Source organism: Myotis nattereri (assembly GCF_964212035.1).
Source record: "Myotis nattereri genome assembly, chromosome: 10".
Lineage (NCBI taxonomy): Eukaryota > Metazoa > Chordata > Mammalia > Chiroptera > Vespertilionidae > Myotis > Myotis nattereri.
This window is the reverse complement of record NC_138085.1, coordinates 40,198,038-40,219,600: the sequence shown is the minus strand read 5'-3', so window position 1 is coordinate 40,219,600 and position 21,563 is coordinate 40,198,038. Positions and strand designations below refer to the sequence as shown.

The 21,563-nt window shown below is 57.6% G+C and overlaps 2 protein-coding genes across 7 annotated transcripts in view; both read right to left on the bottom strand.

Annotated features, from left to right (window-relative positions):
* Positions 1-7,735, bottom strand: part of SFXN5 (sideroflexin 5) — a gene marked incomplete at both ends in the record, with an annotated part of 100,751 nt that extends 93,016 nt beyond the window's left edge. For 4 of the 5 annotated variants that reach the window (XM_081101099.1, XM_081101103.1, XM_081101100.1 and 1 more), the window contains 2 exons: positions 1,653-1,721; positions 7,204-7,735. In XM_081101099.1, coding sequence (XP_080957225.1) covers positions 1,653-1,721; positions 7,204-7,305 — 171 coding nt within the window. The remainder of the gene's footprint in view (positions 1-1,652; positions 1,722-7,203) is intronic. The other variant, XM_081101102.1, reaches the window with a different exon arrangement.
* A 1,160-nt stretch (positions 7,736-8,895) lies between these two features.
* Positions 8,896-21,563, bottom strand: part of RAB11FIP5 (RAB11 family interacting protein 5) — a gene marked incomplete at its 5' end in the record, with an annotated part of 35,936 nt that continues 23,268 nt past the window's right edge. Inside the window, 3 exons of one of the 2 annotated variants that reach the window (XM_081101562.1) lie at positions 8,896-11,143; positions 11,405-11,594; positions 15,201-17,123. In XM_081101562.1, the coding sequence (XP_080957688.1) occupies positions 10,940-11,143; positions 11,405-11,594; positions 15,201-17,123 (2,317 nt within the window). In that variant the 3' untranslated portion in view covers positions 8,896-10,939. The remainder of the gene's footprint in view (positions 11,144-11,404; positions 11,595-15,200; positions 17,124-21,563) is intronic. The other variant, XM_081101563.1, reaches the window with a different exon arrangement.

Here is a 21,563-nt window from a genome sequence, read left to right as displayed (position 1 = left end):
TAGGAAAATGCAGATGGAGCCGAGAGCACAGCAGCCTTGTCCTTAGGAGGCAGTAGGCCCAGAGGCAGGTAGGACCAGCAATACAATACCTGAGCCCTCTCTCCTGCTGACGGGCAGTGGAAACCATACCCAGTTAACGCCCCGTTTCACAGCCCTGGCTGCTCCCACGCACAGTGCGGGGTGTTCCAGGCCCAGGGGCCTGGCAGGCCTTGTGCTCCTTTCCGCCATGGCCCTTCCCTCCCTGAGCTGATCAGCTCCAGGGCTGAAGCCAGGCAGTGCTCACAGAGATGTGCAGGGAAGTGCTGTCCACGCAGGAAGCCCACAAAGGGGCTCAGTGACTTGCTCAGGGGTGTGGCCAGCGCAGCAGCTCAGGCCTGCGGCCCGCCCGCCCAGTCATCTTGGGGAAAAGCTCCCCAAACTGTTGCCTGAACAAGAATGCAAACTGGCTAAGAGTAAGGGCTCCGAGACAAGCTTACCTGGTTCATACCATGAGACTTACCTTCTGTCTTTGTCCTCATCTGCAAAACGGAACTGAAACAGATCTACCTCATGGGTTGCTTTGCGTTAATCTGATGATCGGATGCATGTAAAATGCTTACAACACTGCCTTGCTCACAGCAAGTGCTTAATAAATCTTTGCTGTTTTGTGTGTGCATGCATCCCTACACACATTTGTAAATACATATACCGAGGCTACAAAGACACGCTTCTTGGGACAGCTGAAGTAAACGGAATCTGTTCAGATTTGACAAGGGCAGGTGTTGGTGAGGATGGCGAGCAACTGGGACATGGTGGATGGGCATGTGAAACCTGCAGCCACTCTGAGCAGTCTGGCCGACTCCTACGAAGTGAAACATACACTGACCGTACGAGCCAGCGATCCCACTCCTAGTTATTCACCCACAGAAGTGAAAGCATACATCCACACAAAGAAGGCTCGCAGCGCTTTTATTTATAACAGCCCCGGTGTTCGTCAACGTGGACGGACGGACAAACACAGGCTGGAACAGCCTCAGTGGAACTACTCAGCAATGAGAAGGGAGGCAGGGCTGATACCCGCGACAGCACAGGCGAAACTCAAAAGCATGACGTGAAGGGAAAGCCAGGCACACCCTGTTGTATTCCATTTATATGACATTCTGGAAACAGCCAGGCAGTAGGGACAGAAAACAGGTAAGTGGTTGCCAGGGGCTGGGTAAGGGGAGATGGACCCCTAATGGGCATGAGGGGGCATTTTCGGGTCATAGAAATGCCCTACATTGTTACTGTGGGGCTGGATTCATGACTGAATGTTTGTCAAAATTCATAGCATGGTTCACATGGAAAAGGTAAATTATACCTTATTACCTAGGGGAGGAGGGAACTGGGTACGAAGGGTGTACAAAGGATACTTTTTGGTTCTACTTAAACATTTGTACTGTTTGGACTTTTATAATGAGCATGTAACTCATGTAGTTGGAAATAAGTTTATTAAAGTTTGAAATGATGGTGATGATGATGGTGTTGATCTATCTACCCTGGAAGGGACATGGTGAGATCCAAATGAAATGAGACAATGTGTATGAGGGACACACACAGATGGCCCACGGATCTCCTAAAGTGACAAGGTGCAAAGGCCAAGGGGCCTCCCCAGAGTGACAGCCATGACTTACCTCAGTGACAAAGAGCGTGCGAGGGTCGATGATATCCAAGAAGTGCCTGAAGCGGCCATAGAAGGAAGTCTGGAGAAGGGGGTGGGAGAGGAGAGGAGATCAGCTGCTGTAGACCATCCTCCAGCCACTGGGGGACCCCACCCCCCACCTCACCCCCACTGTTGGGGCCCCCAACATGAGAGATGAATACCAATGAGGCCTCACTGCTCAGTAACCTGAGAGCAGTTTTCCCAGTCGGAGGGCTTTCTAACATCAATTCAGAAAGACCATTACGGCTCAGTGACTGTCCCAACTTCTCTTCAAGGTGCCTCCCATTTTTCTCCCTTTTCCCTCGGTGCCCTGAGATCCACTCCAAGCCTTTCGGCAGCTCCCACCCCCCACCATTGAGCACAGAGGCTGGAGGTCAGACCTGGTCCCCACCCTCTCCCAGCCTTCCCTGACCACCACAGCCTCCCAGCCTTGCCAGGACCTCTCCAGTGAGGGAAGGCCCCCTCCCAGGTCAAGTTCCCCAGAGGCAGAGCTCCAGCCCTCAGCCCCCTGCGTGCGGCCCCCAGCCCTCCTTCACCCACGGCTCTGGAGCTGCTGTGAGGCCCGGGACCAGGGGCCGACTCCCTCCGGCCTTGCCCCGGGGCAGGGTGCGTGGAAAAGAAGGGCTTTGTGCAAAGCAGGCCACAGGCATTAGAGCCCAATGAAAAGAAACCGGGCAACCCTGGTGCTGGGCCCTCTGCCCTAGGGACAGAGCCAGCTTGGCAAAGCCAAGCAAGGGAGGAGACAGGGTGCCAAGCTAGGGGACAAAGGGAGAAGCTGCAAATGCTGGGGGGTCATGCCTCGCTACACTCCCAGGCCCTGTCCCAGATGCTCCCCGGAGCCCCACAGCTCTCCCAGCACCGTCCTCTGCTCTGCACAGTGAGGGAACAGACGCCTCCACACTCCACCCCCTTGCTCACTAGGAAACCGACCCTGCAGCCACCGTCTGCTCCTTTCCCTTCCCTGTCAAGACCCTGTCGTAGGCCCCGAGTCACCTCACAGTCCCCTGCACACACCAGGCCCCACGCTGCCTCTAGCGCTGCCTCCAGCTCTGCTCGCCGTGGCACGCCCCCCCGGAGCAGCCTCTCCACCTCCTGCCTTTCCCAGAGACCAAGCTTCGGGGCCATTCCTAACGGAAACATGGCTTCTCTAACTCTCACAACCCAAATGGCCTAACCCACGGTGCTCATGCTGTTGTCCGGGCAAAATGGCCTCATAATGTCACCCAAGGAAACAGTCAGACAGCCGGAGGTTTGGTCAGAGGTGCACTGTATGCTGAGGACGTCACTGCGGCATTATTCGTAAAGGTGGGCGGCAGCTGAACACTATGCCGCCATTTAAAAGAGATTGCTTATGACCCAGAAAAATGCTTATGATGGTGTGAAATGCGTATGAAGAGGATGATTCCAATTAATAGACAGGGAAATGAGTAGAGCCAGATGGATGGCAAGTGAATGGTAAAGAGGCAGAATGACATACAGACCCTGTTTATCACTAAAACGCATCAGGGTTCCTCAGGGAAGCGGCCAGTTCCAGGGCTGGGGCAGGGAAGGTACTGGTGAGATGAGACTGGTACGTTTTGTTGCGCCAGAAAGTAATGAAGCGCCACACACACATGTTAAAAGGACCAAGGAAGGGGGGACGGACACTGTGTGCCGCCGGATGTGATGCCGGAGAAGTTCACAATATCGCTCACATAGGATTCTGGAAGGACTGAATCTAATCATGAAGGAACATCAAGCAAACCCAAACTGAGGGACAGTCCACAAAATAACTGGCCTTACTCATCAAATATGACAATGCCATAAAGACAAATCACTGTGCTTGGACTGAGGGACAGCCCACATCACAGGAAACTAAAGCGACAACTAAATGTATCATATGATTCTTGATTGAATCTTGGACAGGAATGGGGTGGGAATATTTTCAAGGACACAACTGAGACAGCTGACAAAAATGTAGGTCATAGATTAATGAAAGTATTTTACCCATATTAAATTACTTAATGTAGTAACTATAATGTGGTTCTTACTACAGACGGAATATTTGAGCCCTCCCCCCGATAGTCATAGATTAAATCCTAAGGGTCAAGGTGACGGTACGAGAGGTAGGGCCTTGGGGAGGCAGTTAGATCTGAGGGCACAGCCCTCAGGAGTGGGATTAGTGCCCGTATAAGAGACCCCAGAGATCTCGGAGAGGTGATTTCTCAGTGAGTGTGGAAGACGGGGTTGGTGGGACACTGTTTAGATGCAACGGGTCCTTGTGAGAAACCCTGTTTCTTTGTAGCTGTTTTGATGCCTGTCCTCCCAGCCTGATGAATGGCAGAGAAGGTTCCTACTTCCTCAGTCTAATTCATTTTTATTTTCTCAATAGTTTAAAATGTATGGCTTCCCCCCTCCTCCAGAATTCAGCCCCCCTCTTTTCTTAATCAGTCGATGGATGTTTTTCCTTCCCTTTTTCTTTACCTGAAGAATGAGTCAGCTAAGTGATTCCTTCCAGTTCCTTGCACAAGAAAGGTGAGTCAGCTAATTCTCAGCAGGGCCTGGGGCCTGCAGTACAAGGCCTTCCACCACCGCAGCCATGGGGGAGAGCGGGCCTTGGGAGCAGCAGCTGAGGCAATGGGCTGAGAAGGAACCTTCAGCCTCCTGTACCCAGCCCTCTAAATCACTGTGCTTAGGAATAAAATGCTCACTGAACCTGTGGCTCAAAGGCAAAAAGACTGGGCCAGCTCACTAATCCTGGACCAAGCTGCACACTGAGTCACCTGGTATTCCAAAACCCAGCTGGACACCCAGAGATTCAAATTCTACTGGCCTGAGGGGGGCTCCAGGCATCAGATGAGCCATGTGCAGCAGGGGCGGAGAGCCACTGGACTAGAAGGTATTGACCCTTTCCCCAGCACAACCAGCCCCAGGGCCAGCCCTAGAACAGTCACTAAGTCTGTAAGATAGAAATCATTACAACACGTAACTACCTACAAGCCACTTTCACTTCAGAACTTACTTCAGGCAAACTGCATGAGAAACTTCCCCACTGACCCCGACCTCAGCCCACACAAACCTCCGCACCCCGGAGCGCAGAGTGCGTTTTCCTGCCCAGCAAGCTCCCCGTACCAAGAGGGAGCCCCGTGCAACCCACAGGCTCTGCCACCGTAGACCTCAGCTGATTTTAGAGCCCACCACACCCACAGCACACACCTAACCCCAGTTATCTTAGCAGATGAGCAAGACTTCTGAAGGACAAGAAAGTTTTTTTTAAAAAAAGCAAACAAACAAACAAACAAAAAACCCCACTTATTTCCGGATAGACTGAAATACAAATGGGAAAAAGCATGTATGTCTCTCTGTTTCCTGTCCAGGGGCCCCAACTTGCCCAAAATGGGCCTGAAGAGCAGAAAAGAGCAAGTTTGGGAGAGGAAACTTGGAGAGGTGACTCCCAGGTTTCTTAGGAGTCAGTTGGGTGGTGGGTTGGGCCGCCTGCAGGGCTGGGAGCAGTGTGGTGGGGAACAGGTTTGGGGGGGCCGCCTGCAGGGCTGGGAGCAGTGTGGTGGGGAACAGGTTTGGGGGGAAGCCGAGCTCTTTAACATGCAGGGATCACATGCCCTGTGCTTTGTGCAGGTTCCTGTGCTGGAGGAGGAGCCCTTCAAAAGCAAACACTGTTCCTGCCTTCCAGAGGCTTGCCAGAGAGATGCTGGCAATGGCTGCCAGAACAGGGGATCCAAATGTGCCCGATGGCTCCAGCAGCGATCACAGCAAAGGGCTCAGTCCCCTGGCGGGCTTGATAAATGTCTGCTGTGTGACTGAATGTCCCAGAACAAGTCCCAGAGAAAAGCCATCGCACAGATCTTTATCCAGCGCCTTACTATGTGGCTAGCGGCCCCACCTCAGGCTTAGGATGGAGACCAGCCCTTTCGCTCAGAAAGTGCGCACAGGAGTTAAGGAGACCGGTAATCGGAGTATCAGAGGACCGTGGGGCAGGCGGACTTATAAGGATCCCACTGGGGTGGCCAAGGAGGTGGGCGGAAAGGAGTCAGTACCCTGGGGGTCGGGGGGTTGGCGGGTAATGTCACAGGGAAGAAGGTGGCCTGGCTGAGCCTTGACCAATGCCTAGGGCCGGGCAAGGGAGGCAGCCAATGAGGGGTCACTCAAGCTCAGGCAGCGGCACCCCTGACAGCCTCGCCCGGGTAGCACGCTACACTGGCAGGAACACAGTCAGTCTCACCTCAGACACCTACATGCCGTGCTGATTTCTTTTTTAAAGCAATTAAAGTCCTATTTTTTAAAACAGTGGGGACATTTTCTCAGAAAGCTAGAACACAGCTCCCTAGTTATCCGCGAGGCTCCGTGCACCACCTAGCTAGAACCAGTTTCTCTACCACCGCCACCACCACCAAAATAAGTAATAACTAAATAATTAATAAATAATAAAATAGAAAACCGACCTTTGCACATTTCCTTTCTTCCTGCAAACTGCCTTCTGTCCGCCCCACCGCACCCTAGGCCCTCACTTCAGCCAAGGCTTTTGCCCTTTTCCTAACACGTTCATTTCCTCCGCGTCGCAGGCAGCCGGGCCCAAGCGTAGGCTGGGCTCCCGCGCCCGCGGCGTGGGAATGGCCCCTCCCAGCCTCTGCCCCGGCCCCGGCCAGGCTGCGGGTTCGATCCCTGTCTCCGTGGCCAAGTTAGCGACGCCCCACCGGGGGTCCCGGAAGGATAGGACCCCGGTGACGGGTCCGAGCAGGACGGACAGAGCCAAGCGCTCAGAGCCGCTGGGCTCAGGTGCTCAGACCCCTCGCCGAGGGGGCAGCGGCGGAGGCCGGTGCCCGTTTCCGGGGCTGCACCCTCCTGCCCCGGGGATGACACAGCGTTTGCCCCGCACCCAGCTCTCCCGGCCAGTCCTCGCTGCATCCTCCGCAGGGCACCGGCCGGCCGACTCGCCACGTCAGCGAATCGCCGGCCGGAGGGGACCCCTGGGCTCGGGGCCCGGGCCTGTTGCGCACGGCGGGCGGACCCGTTTGGGGTGCAGGGCTGGGAGCGTGACCGGGGCACTGGCGCTAGCGGGGGCGCCTCCAGAAGCTCGGAAAGGCGGCCAGTCCCCACCGGGGAAAAGGGCAGGCGGCAGCTCGGCCCAGGCAGCTTCTCCTCCAGGCCGGACTCGAACTTTCCGCCCCGAGCGGGCAGCTGCCTGGCCCCAGGCGACCCTGCAGCACCGCTCGGACCCGGCGCCCACCTCCCCGGCCGCGGCCGCAGCGGCCAATCACAGAGCGTCTCCGCGGGGAAAGGCAGGAGGGCGCGAGCAGCCGCAGAGCGACGGCGCCGACGGCCAATGGGCAGCCGAGGTGGGGGTCCTCGCTCACCCCGCTGGCCAATGGGGAAGGAGTGGCTTTGGCCGCTGTCCCCATCCAGTAGCCGCAGGCTCTGGGGTGGCCGCGGGTCCGAGACCCCGGGGCTAAAGGGGACTTGGGAGAGGAGTTCGCTCACCCGCCCTGTGCCACCCGCCGACCCTCCGAGCGCAGCCCGGGCCTCACCTGCTGGAAGCGCGGCTTGCCCAGCTGGAAAGGAGGTGCATCGGTCGAGGAGCCAGCGGCACTTGCCGCCGCCGCCGATGCTGTGGTCGCTGTATCCGCCATGGCCACTGACGCCCGCAATCCCCGGCCCTTTTAAAATGTCCCTCCTCGGCCCCCGCCACAGCTACCTCTCCGGATTGGCCATGAGCAACCGCAGCGAGTCGGCGGCGCAGAGTGTTGTGGGGAGTGTAGTTTTTCTTGCCAAGACGCTGGACAGCCCTCGACTGCGGAGTTGCGCCCACGCAGACCCGGATTGGGTTCCCGCTGCCAGGTTTGCACACCCTGCAAGTGTGCGTGTCTCAGGTCCCCGCCAAGGGGACCACGGAGCGACCCCTCCCGGTCCCCTGCCCCGAGAAGTTTGAGTTGCTGCGGGGGGCGTCACTCCCGGAGCGCATGGGCCCCCGGACCTGATGGGCCAGGACTGGAGGCGGATTAGGGTTACTCTCCGAAGGCTTTCTGCGGGAGTTGCACTGCGGAATACTCCTGCAGTTCTGTCCCACCTGCCTCCTGCCTTGTGCTCTGTAGCCACCCTGATAGTCGGTTCCTGGGGCATGCTGTGTGCTCCCCGCCCACCCTGGCACATTCTGTACCTAGAAAACTATTAACTGTCTTTGCCTGAGGCTCCCTCTCTTTATGGCCTCAATGCAAACATTGTGTTTCCCAATCCATGTCCCTACTTCTACAAAACCCACTATAACCAACGCCTTTCTTTTGCAGCCTTGCATTTATAATTGTTTTGAGTGTCTTGTCTTTCCTACTGTAAGGTCCACAGGGCCGTTTGTGACTTTTTGATTCACTGCTAAGTCCATGGTGCCAGACATGGGAGAGCTCACAGTAGGGACTCAAATACAGGGTGTCCCCCAAAATGTACACACTACTAAAAGCTGATAGCTCCGTTGATGTTTCTTTTCCGATTTAACCCATTGGAATTAATATTCAAAGTGTGTATACATCTTGGGGGAACACCCTATAGCTGTTGGCTGAGTTAAATGCACAGGTCTTAGGAGCCTTAGCAGCCTCCACTTCCTTTTGCCAAGGAAGATCCCTCCTGGGGCTAATTCCTAGGCAGGGAGAACTGGGAGTGGCCAGTGGGGCTCAGGGGGGTTAGGGAGCACTACAAGGACTTTAGGGAGGGGGGTGCTGCAGATGGTAAAGCAAGGCACCAGCAGGGATAATGAACACAAGAGTACAGTAGAAATATTTAGTCTGACCCTAGGGAACCCCACTTTGGATCTCCTGTCTTGTGGTGAGGTGCAGGGTTGCCTCATGCCTTCCCATGTGTTTCTTAACAATGTATGATCCACAGCTGTCAGTTCATCCTCCAGCAGTTGAACCACAAGACACAGACGTTCCTGAAAGCTGGAGAGACATTCCAGCTAGCCCTGAAGAACCATTTGTACCTTGGATTTGTAGCTTACCTTTCCTTCCAAGGCTAAATGGTTTGAGAATAGGAATCAAGTCTTTTATCCTCTGTATCCCCCAAGTATTCAATAACTGTATCCTGGGAGAAAAGGACTGAGTCCGGCCGCTGGGCAATGCTGTGCCGCTGCCTTGATGTCAGGGCAGTGACAGTGTTCCCCAAGAAGGCCATCACCTGCCTCCCCAGGAAGCCTGCTCCACATGCTCATCAAACCAGGAACACAACAGAGCCACTTGCAGTCTGTGAACTTTTTATTCTTCATAAAGTGCTCGAAACATGAAGAGCAAGGTCTTTATAAACAGGAGTTACAACTAGGAAGACAAACGGCAAAGCAGAACTGTGCCTGCTCCCTGCCCACCCCACCTGCGGCCCTTCCAACTCATGGCCAGGAGCAGAAACATCCAACAAGAACCTGGGCTTCAACTCCAAACTTCCAGAGACATCCCTGGCCTGGGCTTTCTGGAAGTTCACAAAGATGAGTGGAAGGTCAGCCTCAGGGCTGGGACTGACTAGAGCCCAGAGGAATACCCAGTGGCGGAGTGACCCTCTTCCCCCAGAAGAGATACCTTCGATATCCAACATCCAATGACCCCCCAAAAGCAGGACCAAAGTCCTAGGTACCTGTGGACACTTTCCTCCTCCTCAGTGAGTGTTTAAGGTAGATAATGTTAAGGGGCTTTCCCCCATATGTGGGCTCCTCTGCTTTGTCCTGGCGGAAGACATCCTCCATAGAGCAAATCTCCTTCCGAGGCTTTCTGAGCGATCCCAGAGAGTGACCCCACAGGCCAGCTCAAGAAAAAGAGGGATCCCCGAGGAGCCCTTACCTCCTTATTGGGTCCGAACTTGCCTCCTTCAGCACCTCCTCACCCCACAACTTTGCTAAGGCAGGGTGCCCCAAGCCACCAAAGGTCCCCTGCAGATGCCATGGGGAAGCCTGCTGTTTTCTGCAAGCAAACCAGCGCTGGGCCAAAGGGCAGACACTTCGTTCAAAGTGCACTACAGCCAAGCCAGTCAAGGCTACGGGGAAGGGACAGGCTGGGACAGCAGGTAGAGGACAGATGGGAAGGCTTTTTCCTAAGTATAGGCAGAGTGGACCTCCCACTTCCAGAATGTAGTTTTTTTTCCCCCCGGGACCCCCACTATTGGTGTTGAGGGAGTAAGAGAAGACAGCAGGTAGGTAAAGGGGGTAGCAGCAGGTTGGCCGGACCCTTCACTGAAATTAACTCTAGGGGAAGGCAGAGCAGCAACAGGGCTGCCCCCTCATCCATTTCCGTTCCTAGCATCCTACCAGATCCAGCCCCTTGTGCTCAACAGGGAGGGAGAGGGGCGCCAAACAGAGGGCGGGGTCTACATCCAGAAGCCCCTGACCCCACCACAAAAGGCACGTTTTAATCAGTTTCCAAAAGTTCAAATCCTGTAGCAGCACAGAGTTTTGGCATCTGGACAGGCAACGAGAACAGGGATGGAGGCTTGATCCCCAACAAATAGCCCGAAGCCCCAAGGCCTGGAGGGGCCCACACCTGCCCGGGCTCTCCCCACCTTCACAGATGACACCCATGGACCGGTGAAGAGGGGGGCAGGGAGTGGCCTGGAGAATGCACAGTATCTCCTTCTATCCACACCACATCCGCTTCTCAAACAGCTGGACACACACAGACTCAGGGCATGGCAGACAGGACATCAGACCAGCGGTGGCCAACAGGTGGTCCGCGGACCCCTGGTGGTCCGTGAGGTCCAAAAGGTTGGCGACCGCTGCACTAGACCATACAGGCTCCTTGTTCTCGGAGAACGACTTGAGGCTGAAGAGCAGGTGCCTGGTTGCCCATAACTCACAGACAAATCGGCAGCTTGGTCCCTGCCACAGCCCTAGTAATACCAGGAGCCCTCCAGGGGCTGGAGGAAGATGAAGAGGAAAAGCGTTTAGCTGTGGGAGAAATGGCTGACCATCCCTGTGGGGTAATAAAGTATGTCCCAGATACCACATCAAATTGCAGCTCACCCCTGCTGTCTTGAGGGTTAAATTCTTTGTTCTAATTTCTGGAACCCCCAAAGCTAAGGGGTAGGAAAATAGGCAGGTGGGTGAGACCCACCTCTAATCGGAGTCCAAAGGCCCTCCTTCCAGCAGCCCCAGTTGAGGCAGGAGGGAGGGGGAGCCAGGGGTGACAACCAAGGACAGACTGCGCCTGCCCAGGGAGTGAGTTCAGCAGGAGGGAGGATGTGAGCCCTGCTTGAACAATGGGTCCACGCCCACCCTCCTGGGGGGTGGGGGTGAGAGGGCTACTTTGGGGGGTCAGGGGGGATCTGCAGCAGTGTGGGCGAGGTCTCCATGATCCGCACCAGCAGCCGGTCAATGTAGCTCTCCAGCTCCTGCACGTGCTCGTCCCGCTGGCTCAGCTCCCGCTCGCGCTGCAGGAGCAGGCCGATGAGCTCGTCGTGGGTCAGGTGGTAGTACTTGGCGGACTGGTCTAGCACACCAGCATCCTGAGGGCAGATGGAACGGGAGTGAGCAGGGCACCCTCAGGCCTAACTGCCTGCCTGGCCACCGACACCCCAGTTACACCACCACCGGCCCCAGAGCTGCCTGTCGCCAATGCCAGAAACGGCCTAACTGGCTTCCGGGCTCTGGCACGGGAGGCCAGGCCTGCTCCTCGCTGCACCCTGCCCAGCACCCTGTTTCTGAATTCCTCTCTCCCCAGCACCACACGTCTGACTGATCCCCCATGGCATGCTGCGAGGCCTCACCTTCAGCCTTTTGGCGTCCACAGTCTGGCCAACCTGGGAGGCGGGCGCCACAGGCTGCGCGCTGCCGGACGTGACTGTCTTGAGCTTCTCCAGCCCACTGCTCAGGGCGGTGCTCAGGCTGGAGCGGGGCTGCTTCCTGTCGGGGCTGCCCTCCGCAGGGGCAGCAGTGAGCGGCCTCACGGGGTGGGGGCTGCGGAGACAGACAGGAGATGCGCTATGGGGACGGACGGGCAGCACACGGAGAAGGCGGGGCCGCAGTTCTGCAGGACAGAGACCCGCCACTTCCTGTGGTGGCTGCCCCTACAAAGCAAGGCCTCCGGGCAGCTGTGCCCAACATTCCTCAGCACCCTGCCACCTGCCCCTCCCCACTTTACTCCCTCAGATGGCCCTGCCCCTTCACCGGGACAGCAGAGGCCTCTCCCAGACTTCTCTGCACCTGCGCCCAGTCTTCGCCAGGGCTGCCCCTCCCTCCCATCTTCCCTCCATCCTCTTCTGTACTGTAACTTTTCTCTGGTTGCGGGAGAGGAGTGTGACCAACCCTCCCAGTTTCCCAATTTTCTCAGGACTGGGGACTCCCAGGAGGTGGGACTTGCCGTGCCAACCAGGAAAGAGCTGGGCAAACTGGGACACTGGGCTGCCCGTGTCTCTCCCTTGGTTGCTTCCCCTCAGCATTTACACGGGTTTGTGTTTGCCTGGCTACCGCCCTCAGTCACCCACCTCTTCCTCCTCACCCAGCCTCTCCAGAGCGTGTAGACCACATTCCGTCTAAGTTCCTACCTTCACTGACTCCTCAACCCAGAGAACAGGACTGGGCCCCACCAGCCCATCACAAACGTTCCTGCGGAGACCCGGTTCTCTCCTTCCTGACCGCTCTGTGGCGTAGACTCTGGGACCACTCCTTCCTTTGGGCTGCTCTCCTCCCTCATTTTCCCCGCCCTCCCCCCACCCCATGCCCTTCTCTGCTTTCCCAACTTCTCCGTCTTAAATGCGAGTCTGCCGGGGGTTCTCTCCCCTCCACCTCCTCACAGCGGTCTCCAGCCTAGACCTCAGCCCCAAGTTCTAGACCAGCCGTGGGCAAACTACGGCCCGCGGGTCGGATCCGGCCCATTTGAAATGAATAAAACTAAAAAAAAAAAAAAAAGACCGTACCCTTTTATGTAATGATGTTTACTTTGAATTTATATTAGTTCACACAAACACTCCATCCATGCTTTTGTTCCGGCCCTCCGGTCCAGTTTAAGAACCCATTGTGGCCCTCGAGTCAAAAAGTTTGCCCACCCCTGTTCTAGACCCACGCAGACAGTTTCGGGCTGGCTTATCCACGTGGGGTCCACCCCAGGCATGTCACCCTCCCCTCCACGCCTGCCCTTTCCTGGGCTCCCCAGTGCTGAGTGGCACCATCCGCCGCCCATGGCTCTAGTCAGAAACCTGGGACCTCCTTTGAACCCCCAGCTTTGGCTTTAGCCTTAACAAACATTAAGCCCTGCTACCTCCTCTCAAACCACTCCCTCCTCGCCAGGCCAGGGCTCGCTAAACCTCCCTCCTCTGGCCACAGCTGCTAAGTCAGCCCCCCTCTCCGCCCCCCAACTCCCCTGCCAGAGTCCTGCCCACCTCCAACCACTCCACTGTGCTGCGGGCTCATGACTTCAGCCTCCCTCCCAGCCCTCCATGCACTTCAGCCAGGACACAGGCTCTCCCTCTGTCTGGAGCGCTGCCCCTTGGCCTGTGGGCCTGCTAACTCCTACTCAGGTTTCAAAATTGAGCAAGGCCACTTCCTCCAGGAAACCTTCCTGCTTCCCCCAGACTAAGCTGTCCCTCCTCTGGGCCCCCAGCACCCGTACCTGTGACAGTTACCCAAATTGCAAGCATCAGGCCCCTAATTCAATTAACCTACCCTTAGAGCCGTGGTCGGCAAACTGCAGCTTGCAAGCCACATGTGGCTCTTTGGCCCCTTGAGTGTGGCTCTTCCACAAAATACCACGTGCGGGTGCACGTACAGTACAATTGAAACTTCGTGGCCCATGCGCAGAAGTCAGTTTTCTGCCTGGGCGAGTCTATTTTGAAGAAGTATTGTTGATATTTGGCTCTGTTGACTAATGAGTTTGCCAACCACTGCCCTAGAGGACCTCTTTACATCTACTTCATGGAGGATTCGAACCATTAGAGAGTAGGAAGCAAATGGCTTAGGCCAGGGCCTGAAATCCACTGCAGAAGGGCTCACCCACATGCAGGGAGGCCCACAACCTGGGAAGAGAGCAGAGAGCCCAGGCAGGGGCAGGCAGCAGGGAAAAGAACATCTGTCCTTCCCACCCAGGCATTTGCATTAGGGAAGGGGGCGTAAAGGCAGCTCTGCTGCCACCTATGGGCTGTGCTAGGGGCAGGGAGGAATACCAGTGAGGCATGCAAACACCCTGAATGGGGGCCAGGCATCCTGGGCTCCGGGTCTGATTGCTCCCCTGCACCTGAGGGACCCTGGACCCTGAAGCTCTTATGGACTCTATGTCCCCATCTGAGAAATGGGGACAGTTCTATTTTTCCCATGATGTAAGGAACATGCAAAGTACAGACAGGAAGCCAACTCTGAAGAGAATAAAACGGGTAAAAAGTGGCGAGTGCACTTGGAAGTGCTGCTGGGATACAGCAGGGCCAGCGGAGGGCACTGGGAAGCTGTTCCGCCTCCTCCCCCACATCTCTGGGAATGGCCACACCACCTAGCACTGCAGCCGCAGGCAGGCAGCCCGGTCTGCTTCCCACCCCTTCTCAGATCAGCATGGCCCCTGGGCCTTCCCTTCATGCTTCACCTCCATCCTCCCCACTGGGCTGGAACTCCTGACAACACAGCAGAAACAGCATCTTTCATCCCTGTCAAGTGTCTGACACACTGGATGCTCAGTGAACTGGGAGGACTGAATGCAGGAGCCGGGGGCTGGCCTCCCAGAGGCCGGTGCTGGAGCCTGCCCTGCTCCCCAAACCCCTCCCTTCCCTGCTCATCAGAGCAGCACCTCTGCTCCCCTCGCTGCTCCCCTCAGGCCTCCTGGGGCGCTGGCACGCCTCTAGACTTTGCTGCCCCTGCTGTCACACCCTGTCACCAACAGTGACCTGGGCACTCCTCGTTAGCCACCCGGTGAGGACACCGCCTCATAATTCTTCCAAAGCAGACCAATGCCAGTGACCAGTCACACGGGCAACCACTGGCAACTCAGCACAGTCCTAAGCGCCTGGGGCCACCCTGAAGGCACCACCACAAACCAGTGAAGCACCTGATGAGGCTAGAGACCCTTTCTTCTGAGGGTCACAGATGTGGGACGCATTCCTTTTTTCTTTTCCTCCTCAGTGGTGTCTCCGCTTTCCTCTCTGACCTCAGTGCCAGCCCCTCCTCTGTCCTCTGGCTCTCTGCCTTCCACATCCTCTCACCCTGGGGCCTGGCGCAGAGGACGGGAGGGACGGGGGCATCTGACAAGCTACACTCCCCCCACCAGCCCCGAGTTGCTCTCACCTCCCTTTCCCTGCCCACCTGCAATACCTCCCCACCCACTCCTCACCCCCTGCATTTCATCAGCGTTGTCATCCCCCAGAGTCCTGGCCTGTGGGGGCACCTGCTGGTCCAAGGTCCCAAAATGGAGGCAGTTTCAGAGCCGGGACCACAGGAGACCCACGTCTTCAAAGCCCCCCTTGTCCTGCCGGGGTGAGCAAGCCCTCGCCCAGGAGGGACAGCCCCTGGAGGGCTGAGGCCCTTGCAGGCTGAGTTGTCCCCTTCACCCTTCCTCTTGGAGACTGCTGTCGGGTGGCCGCTCACCTGTCACTGGGCTGTGGTTCCTCAGCTGGTCGTGTCTCCAAGGGCAGAAGCGCAAGCGGGGAGGCTGGGGTGACTGCAGCGTGGTCCTCCCCAAGTGGGGCAGGGGAACCCCCCGGGGGGGAGGCTGGCTCCCCGGGGGACAGGGAGGAAGAGGTCAGGGGCCAGGCTCCAGGCAAAGGAGAGCATGGAGAACTGGGCCCCCCGTGGCAGTGGCTGGCCCAGGGCGGGAGAGGGGGCGGTGGAAAGGTGGGCTCCGGGGGTGTAGGCAGCTCTTCTGGTCCAGAGTGGATGGATGATTCCCTGGACTCTGGAGGGGATGTGGAGGGGAGGCTGGGGGGATCTCGGCTCTCCTGAGACAAGAAGGGGTTCAAGGCATCCTCCTCCAAAGCCCACAAGTCAGGCTGGGGGGAGCTGCCCGGCAGGGGTCCAAGCTCTTCTCCTGCTGGTTCCTGGCTCTGGGCCTCAGGAGCCTCAGGGCCTTGTCCTCTCTCCAGAGCCCCCCAGATCTGCTGGCTCTGAAGAACCAGGCTCTTTGAGTGAGAGGGCATGGAGGCAGGACCCTCAGGGCAGCTGGTGGGCAGAGATAAAGTCGCAGGAGGGCTGGCGTCCTCCACTGGCTCCTCCAGGCTTGGCTCACCCAGCAGGGTTCCGGAAGAACAGCTGTCAGACTCGGACCCTGGCTTCTGGCCGTCCTCCTTGGCCTCCGGGGAACCAGCAGCCAGCGCACTTGGGAAGGCGTCGCCTTCTCCCGTCTCTGCCCCGCTGCCACTCAGCCCCCCTGCAGCCTCCTCCTCCTCCTGGAAATCTGAGGGTATGAAGAGGCGAGGTGGCTTGGGAGGCAGCATGCTGGGCGGCAGCTCCTTGTCCAACATCCACTCGGGTTTGGGCTCTGGCTCCAGCTCCAGTTGGGAGAGCCCCTCGTTCCCCTTGGGGCTCACAGGCTCTGGTGACTCTGGCCTCATGGGGGGAGGAGGCAGTTCATCAGACTCTCCCCGTGTGATTGGTGAGGACATCTCAGCCGCAGGAGAAAGGGTGACCACATCCCAAGGCCAGGAATCGTCCACCGTATTGAGCTCCTGCAAAACCTGGCTTTTGCCTCTGGAAGCCTCCTCACGCTGGCCCTCAGGGGCGTCGTCCGGGCCTGGCAGCCTCTCCCACACGCTGATCACTTCTGGGGAGCTAAACAGAGATGAACTGTCTGCTGGACTCTGCCCTGCTTCCCCTCCTGGGGCCGTCGGCTCCCTGTCTGCTTCTGAGTCTGAGGCTCCCAGGTGCAGCAAGGCTGACGTGGAGGGCAGGCCGGCCTCTACAGACCCCAGGGGCCCCGGGGCGGCAGCACTCAAACTCTGGTGGTCCAGTCCCAAGTCCAGAGGAGCCCTGGACTCCAGCCCCTCGCTGCTCCCACCTCTTCCTCCTCCCCCTGGGCCCCCTGGGGGCTCAGCTGCCTTCACTGCCATGGCCCCAGGGCCTGGGTCTTGCAGCCCCACTCCTTCAGGGGCCAGGATCTCACTCCTGGCCTCTGGACACAGCCTGCTGGCAGCAAAGACGTTGAAGGTGTCTTCCCACTCAGGCAGGGCTTTCCCAGGGGAGGCCAGGGGGGTGGGACCGGCCCTCGAGGCCCTGGGGAGAGAGGGAGCAGGTGAAGGAAAGTTTAGTGCTTTGTCGGCTAGGAGTTCCTCGAAGAAAGGGTTGCTCTGCAAGGAGGTGAGGAATGGGTTGGTGAGACCCAAGAATCCAGGTGGGGTAGCTTCAGGGGCAGTGGTGGCGGCAGCTGCAGCGGGGGAGGCGGCTGCAAAAAGGTTAGTGCTTAGCATGGGAGCAGCGGTGGGAGCAGGAGTGGGGGGGGCCGGAGCACAGGGGGAGCAGGGGAGGTGGTGAGGAAGAGCAGCTGGGTCAGGTTCTACCTGAGGAGACACGTCCAGGCTGTGGAGGGAGACAAAACCATGAGCCTCCTGGTTAATGCCAAGACTGGAAACGCCCCTGCTGAATACCATGCCCCCTGCCCCCCAGCTGCCCCTGGACGAGGTGCCACACGCCACCCAGGCTGGTTTCAGGCACGTGTGTAGGCCAGCAGACAGAGGGAAAACCCAACATGTAACCTACATTAGGCACCACCCAAGGAGGAAGATGCTGGGTGGAGTTCATTGAAGCCTCACACCAACCCTGGGAAACAATAATCCCATTTTACAGGCAGGGCCCCAACCTAAACCAAGTGTTCTTTCCACTACCCCATGCTGAAGATTCCACTCAACACCAGAATTATGCTTGGGAGCCAATCAGAACGCACCTCACATCCCTTCAGGACTGGCTTGGAGAGGGAGAGGCCAGAGAAAGGCCAGCCTGGTATCTGGCTAGACAAAGCCCTCACTATCAGAGACATGACTGACTTTGCCAACCCCTCACAGAAACAGGTGGTGATGCTGGGCTGCTGTCAGGCATGACAAGGTATCAGCACATAACTGTCCAAGGAGGACAGCAAGGCGCTGCTGAGGACATCTGCTGTCAGGCGTTCACAGGGACCAGCATCGGGCAGACGGTGCTCTGTACCCCAGCACCCACAGGCCAGCCTGGAAAGCAGCTGGCTGGGAGTCGCCAGGGGCCTCCTGGGTTCCCCCCACCCCCCACACAGATCCCTGGCTCCCCTGGAAAATCCATCCCATGGAAATGAGCCTACATGCCCCAAAATCCTGGAGAGCACTGGCTGGCCTGCACATGCCCCCTCCTCTCTGGGAGGGGGCATCCTCTGTAGGTGCATCTTGTCTACAGGGTGCAGCGGGCTTTAGGGGTGTGGGCAGGGCAGACTCTGAAACTAGAGCTCTCAGTGTCCCCAGGACACTCCCAGGACACAGAGAGAGCCAGAGAGGACAGTCAGGACCCAGCACCCCAAACCCAGTCAGACTGCGATTTGCAGCTGCCTTGTCGCTGACCCCAAGTCAGATCCAGACTCCTGTGGGCTCACCTACTAAGCCTCATCTCTCAGGCCCGACTCTAAGCCCCAAGATCCCAATTCTTAATCCCTGCCCAAGTGGATACATCATGGGAACTTCTACACATCCATCTCCCCCTCAAGCTGCTGCCTTCCATGGGGAAGTCCTGGGGACAGGCCATGAGCTGGCAGAAGTCCTAAGGGCTACCGGTCAGACTAGAGGGGCATTAGGGAAAGAGGCCAAGAAGTCCGGTGCTTACCAGGATTCTTCCAAGAACCAGGGCCCCGGACAGAGCAGGCCCCACACAGAGCTGGGCAGAGGTAGAGTCGGCCTGTCCACAAACACCGTGGGCAGGGGACGGGAAGAGGTTGGCTCAACTAAGGCAAAGGTGGGCTTCCCAACAGTCTGTAAGTCTGGGAGCCCGGTCCCCATCCTGGGTTTCTATTAAGAATCCAGCTTCCAGAGACTCTGCTGCCCCTATTTTTGCGCTACAGTAAGTCCCCATCCAGGGCGGGTTCTCAGTCTCATGCCACCACCTAGAGATGAAGGGGGAGGCTTCCCTGTACCACTCTGCCTCTGTGGTTACAACACGGGAGGATCCTAGGCCTGGAGTCCCAGCCTCCACAAACATCCCTTCTCCCCTCACTGCAGGCAGGCCCCAGGGCCAAGGCACACGCCTACCTTGGGGATTAAGGAAAGTGATGCACCACCACTACGTGAATCAAACACCCCCTCCACTGAAGCACCCATACCAGACACAGCCACCCCTGTGGGCAGGTCTCAGCCCCAAGGAGCAGGGCTGGGTCCTCTGAGCCACCGCTTTCCCCGTCTCCTTTATGACAAGTGGCCATAGGGGCCTGAGGGAAGAGGGCTCCATCAACATTAAACAGCACCAAGCGCAGCCCCGGCTGGCCCTACTCACCCTTGCGGTTTGGGTCGGCAGTCGGAACTACAGGGCAGCAGAGCAGCAGGGAAGCAGGCTGGAGCCCCAGCCTAGGCTGGCAACGCCACTGCCTCCCCAGAGGTGCACACAAACCCGTTGGTATGGAACCGGCAAGCACGTCTCCCTGGAGTAAGGGACTCCAGGTGCCTGCAGGCTCCCCAGAGCTGGACAGGCTCCCTCTAAGAACATCCATCCATCCCTCCTACCTAGCAATACACCCCTCCCCCAGCCTAGCTCACCCTTGATCCATGAGATGCCCATTCTGAAGGTTCTCACCTTGGAACATCCCCTCCCTACCATTCCACCTGGCAGAATGAGACACGTGCCCATATGTGCTTAGCTTTGCAGGTTATGCTCTGAAGACAGACATAAACACCTGCACCCCAGAACCCACCGTGCCAGCCTAGCACAGTGCCGTGCTCCCATCACGCAGTGGGGGCTTCAACGTATGCTGACTCATCTTCTAAGATCAAGAATTAGGGAAAGAAATCAGAAATCCAAATGGCTCTGCCCTCTCAAGCTATGGAAATAAAACTGTAGGGCCTGCAGGAACTTTCGAACAACTGGTTAAACCTGCCATTTAACGGAGGAATCACCTGTTCTCTCCAACAGCCCCCCTCTTCTTAAGCCCTGGAACTGGCAACTCACTCTACCACGGGCCACCTCCGTGGCTGGTGGACGGCTCTTCCTTAGGCTGAGATGAGCTCTGTCTTTTTATTTCCACACTTTGACCCCAGAGATGACCTGTGGATCTGCAAAGGCTCGCCTCCGGGCAGCTTCCCAAAAGGCTGCAGCCAGCCTATGAGGTGTAACCAGCCCCAGCCACAGCGCCCTTCAGCCACCTGTCCTGAGGCATGAGCTCCCGTCCTCTGCCTGCTACGTGCCCAATGGCCAGGAGGCGTGTCTGGGAGACGGGACATATTCTCTCCCAGCATCTGGGCACAATGAGGTGACATGGTGGGGCCTGTGAGCTGTAAGTAGGGAGCCACATGATTTATCTCCCAAACTGGAACATTTTAACCATGGGAGAGACACTATTAGCTATGCCCGGAAACAGGCACAAACAGGCGGATGGCCACACTAACTGTAAGTCACTGGGCACACAGCATAGTCACTCATTTACTCCACTGAGAATGCGAGCTCTCCCGGTGGCCACTGCACCCTCCAGGCTCTGGGGACTTTGTCCACCACCCCCGCTGAGGGGCTGGGGCAGAGGCAGAGATGGAGAAAGGCCACAGTACACTTGCATCTGTGTAGTTTCACTTTCCCCCGATTAAAACAATGTTTGTAGCTACCACTTGTGGAGGAGGGCAGGGGATAGAGTGGTCTGCCCTTGGGAAGCTGATGCTCTAAAAGGATCAGAAAGGGAGGAACAGACACAAAAACAAACCTGGACCTGGCAGGATAGCGCCCATGGTCGTGGTGGCCCTAAACACACACCAAGTAGCCTTCACTGCAGCTCAAAATGAACGGCTCACTGCAGGGCTGGGGAATGGGGACGTGTCCAGTGGCCCGATGGGGCTTGGTGTCCGTTACCAATTCTCCCCTCCCCCGGACACACACACACTGGTAGGGGCCTAGTGTAACAGCCACAGAACCGGGCAAAGGAGGGGCCAGGTCAGAAGGAACAGGAGGACTCTCTTCTCAGCCCTCAAGCCACTGTTTCCCCTCCTCCAGCCACTGCCTTCTTTTTTCTGGACACTGTGTGTCACACACGCTTCGGGTCTCTCCACGGGGCATCAGTGCCACCTGAGAGCACTAGAGGGCGCCGCTGCCCTTCCGCGTGAGCACAAGGGCAGCCCCAGGGCAGAGCCCCCCAAACCTCTGAGCCCGGGAACAGCTTCGTGTCCCCAGCTGGGGATCCTGCAGCCATATTCAGGCAGGCGGTCCAGTTCTGGGTGTCTAGCCTATCGCTTCCTGCAGTGAGTCAGCTCAGCTCTCCTATTCTCCTCAAAAGCCCTAGGCAAGCCTTCTGGGTAAGCGCGGACCATTACTTTTTCCAGGCCAGCCTCCCCACCCCCTCAAGGCACACGGGCCCAGGGGCACACTGATGGAGCTCAATGGCCAGGTTTCCTGCCCCTCCTGGCCAAGCCCCTTCACCCAAAGAAATGCCCCTCCGCCCTGCCTGGGTGCAAGGCCAGAGCCTACGCTGCAAATGGGCCCGGGGGAGGGCAGGGGTGCCCCAGGTGCCCTCCAACCAGCTGTGGACAAGCTCAGAATTCAAACAGGAGAGCAAACATCTCACAGCTTCCTATGCCCACCTGGCCTCTCAAAGGCCATGAGGAGCCATGGAGAAACAGAAGGAAAGCGGAGGCTGTAAGCAGGAGCAGTGACAGCCCCAGCAGCACTCAGAGACACGGCCTGCAGGGGTCTACGCCCCAAACCTGGGCAAGCGCCTAGAAACGACCTCACAGAAGGGTGTCCCCCAGCATCTGTCCTGCCCAGAAAAGGCCCGGAGATACCCATAAATGACAGCGTCTGTGCCCCTTCTGA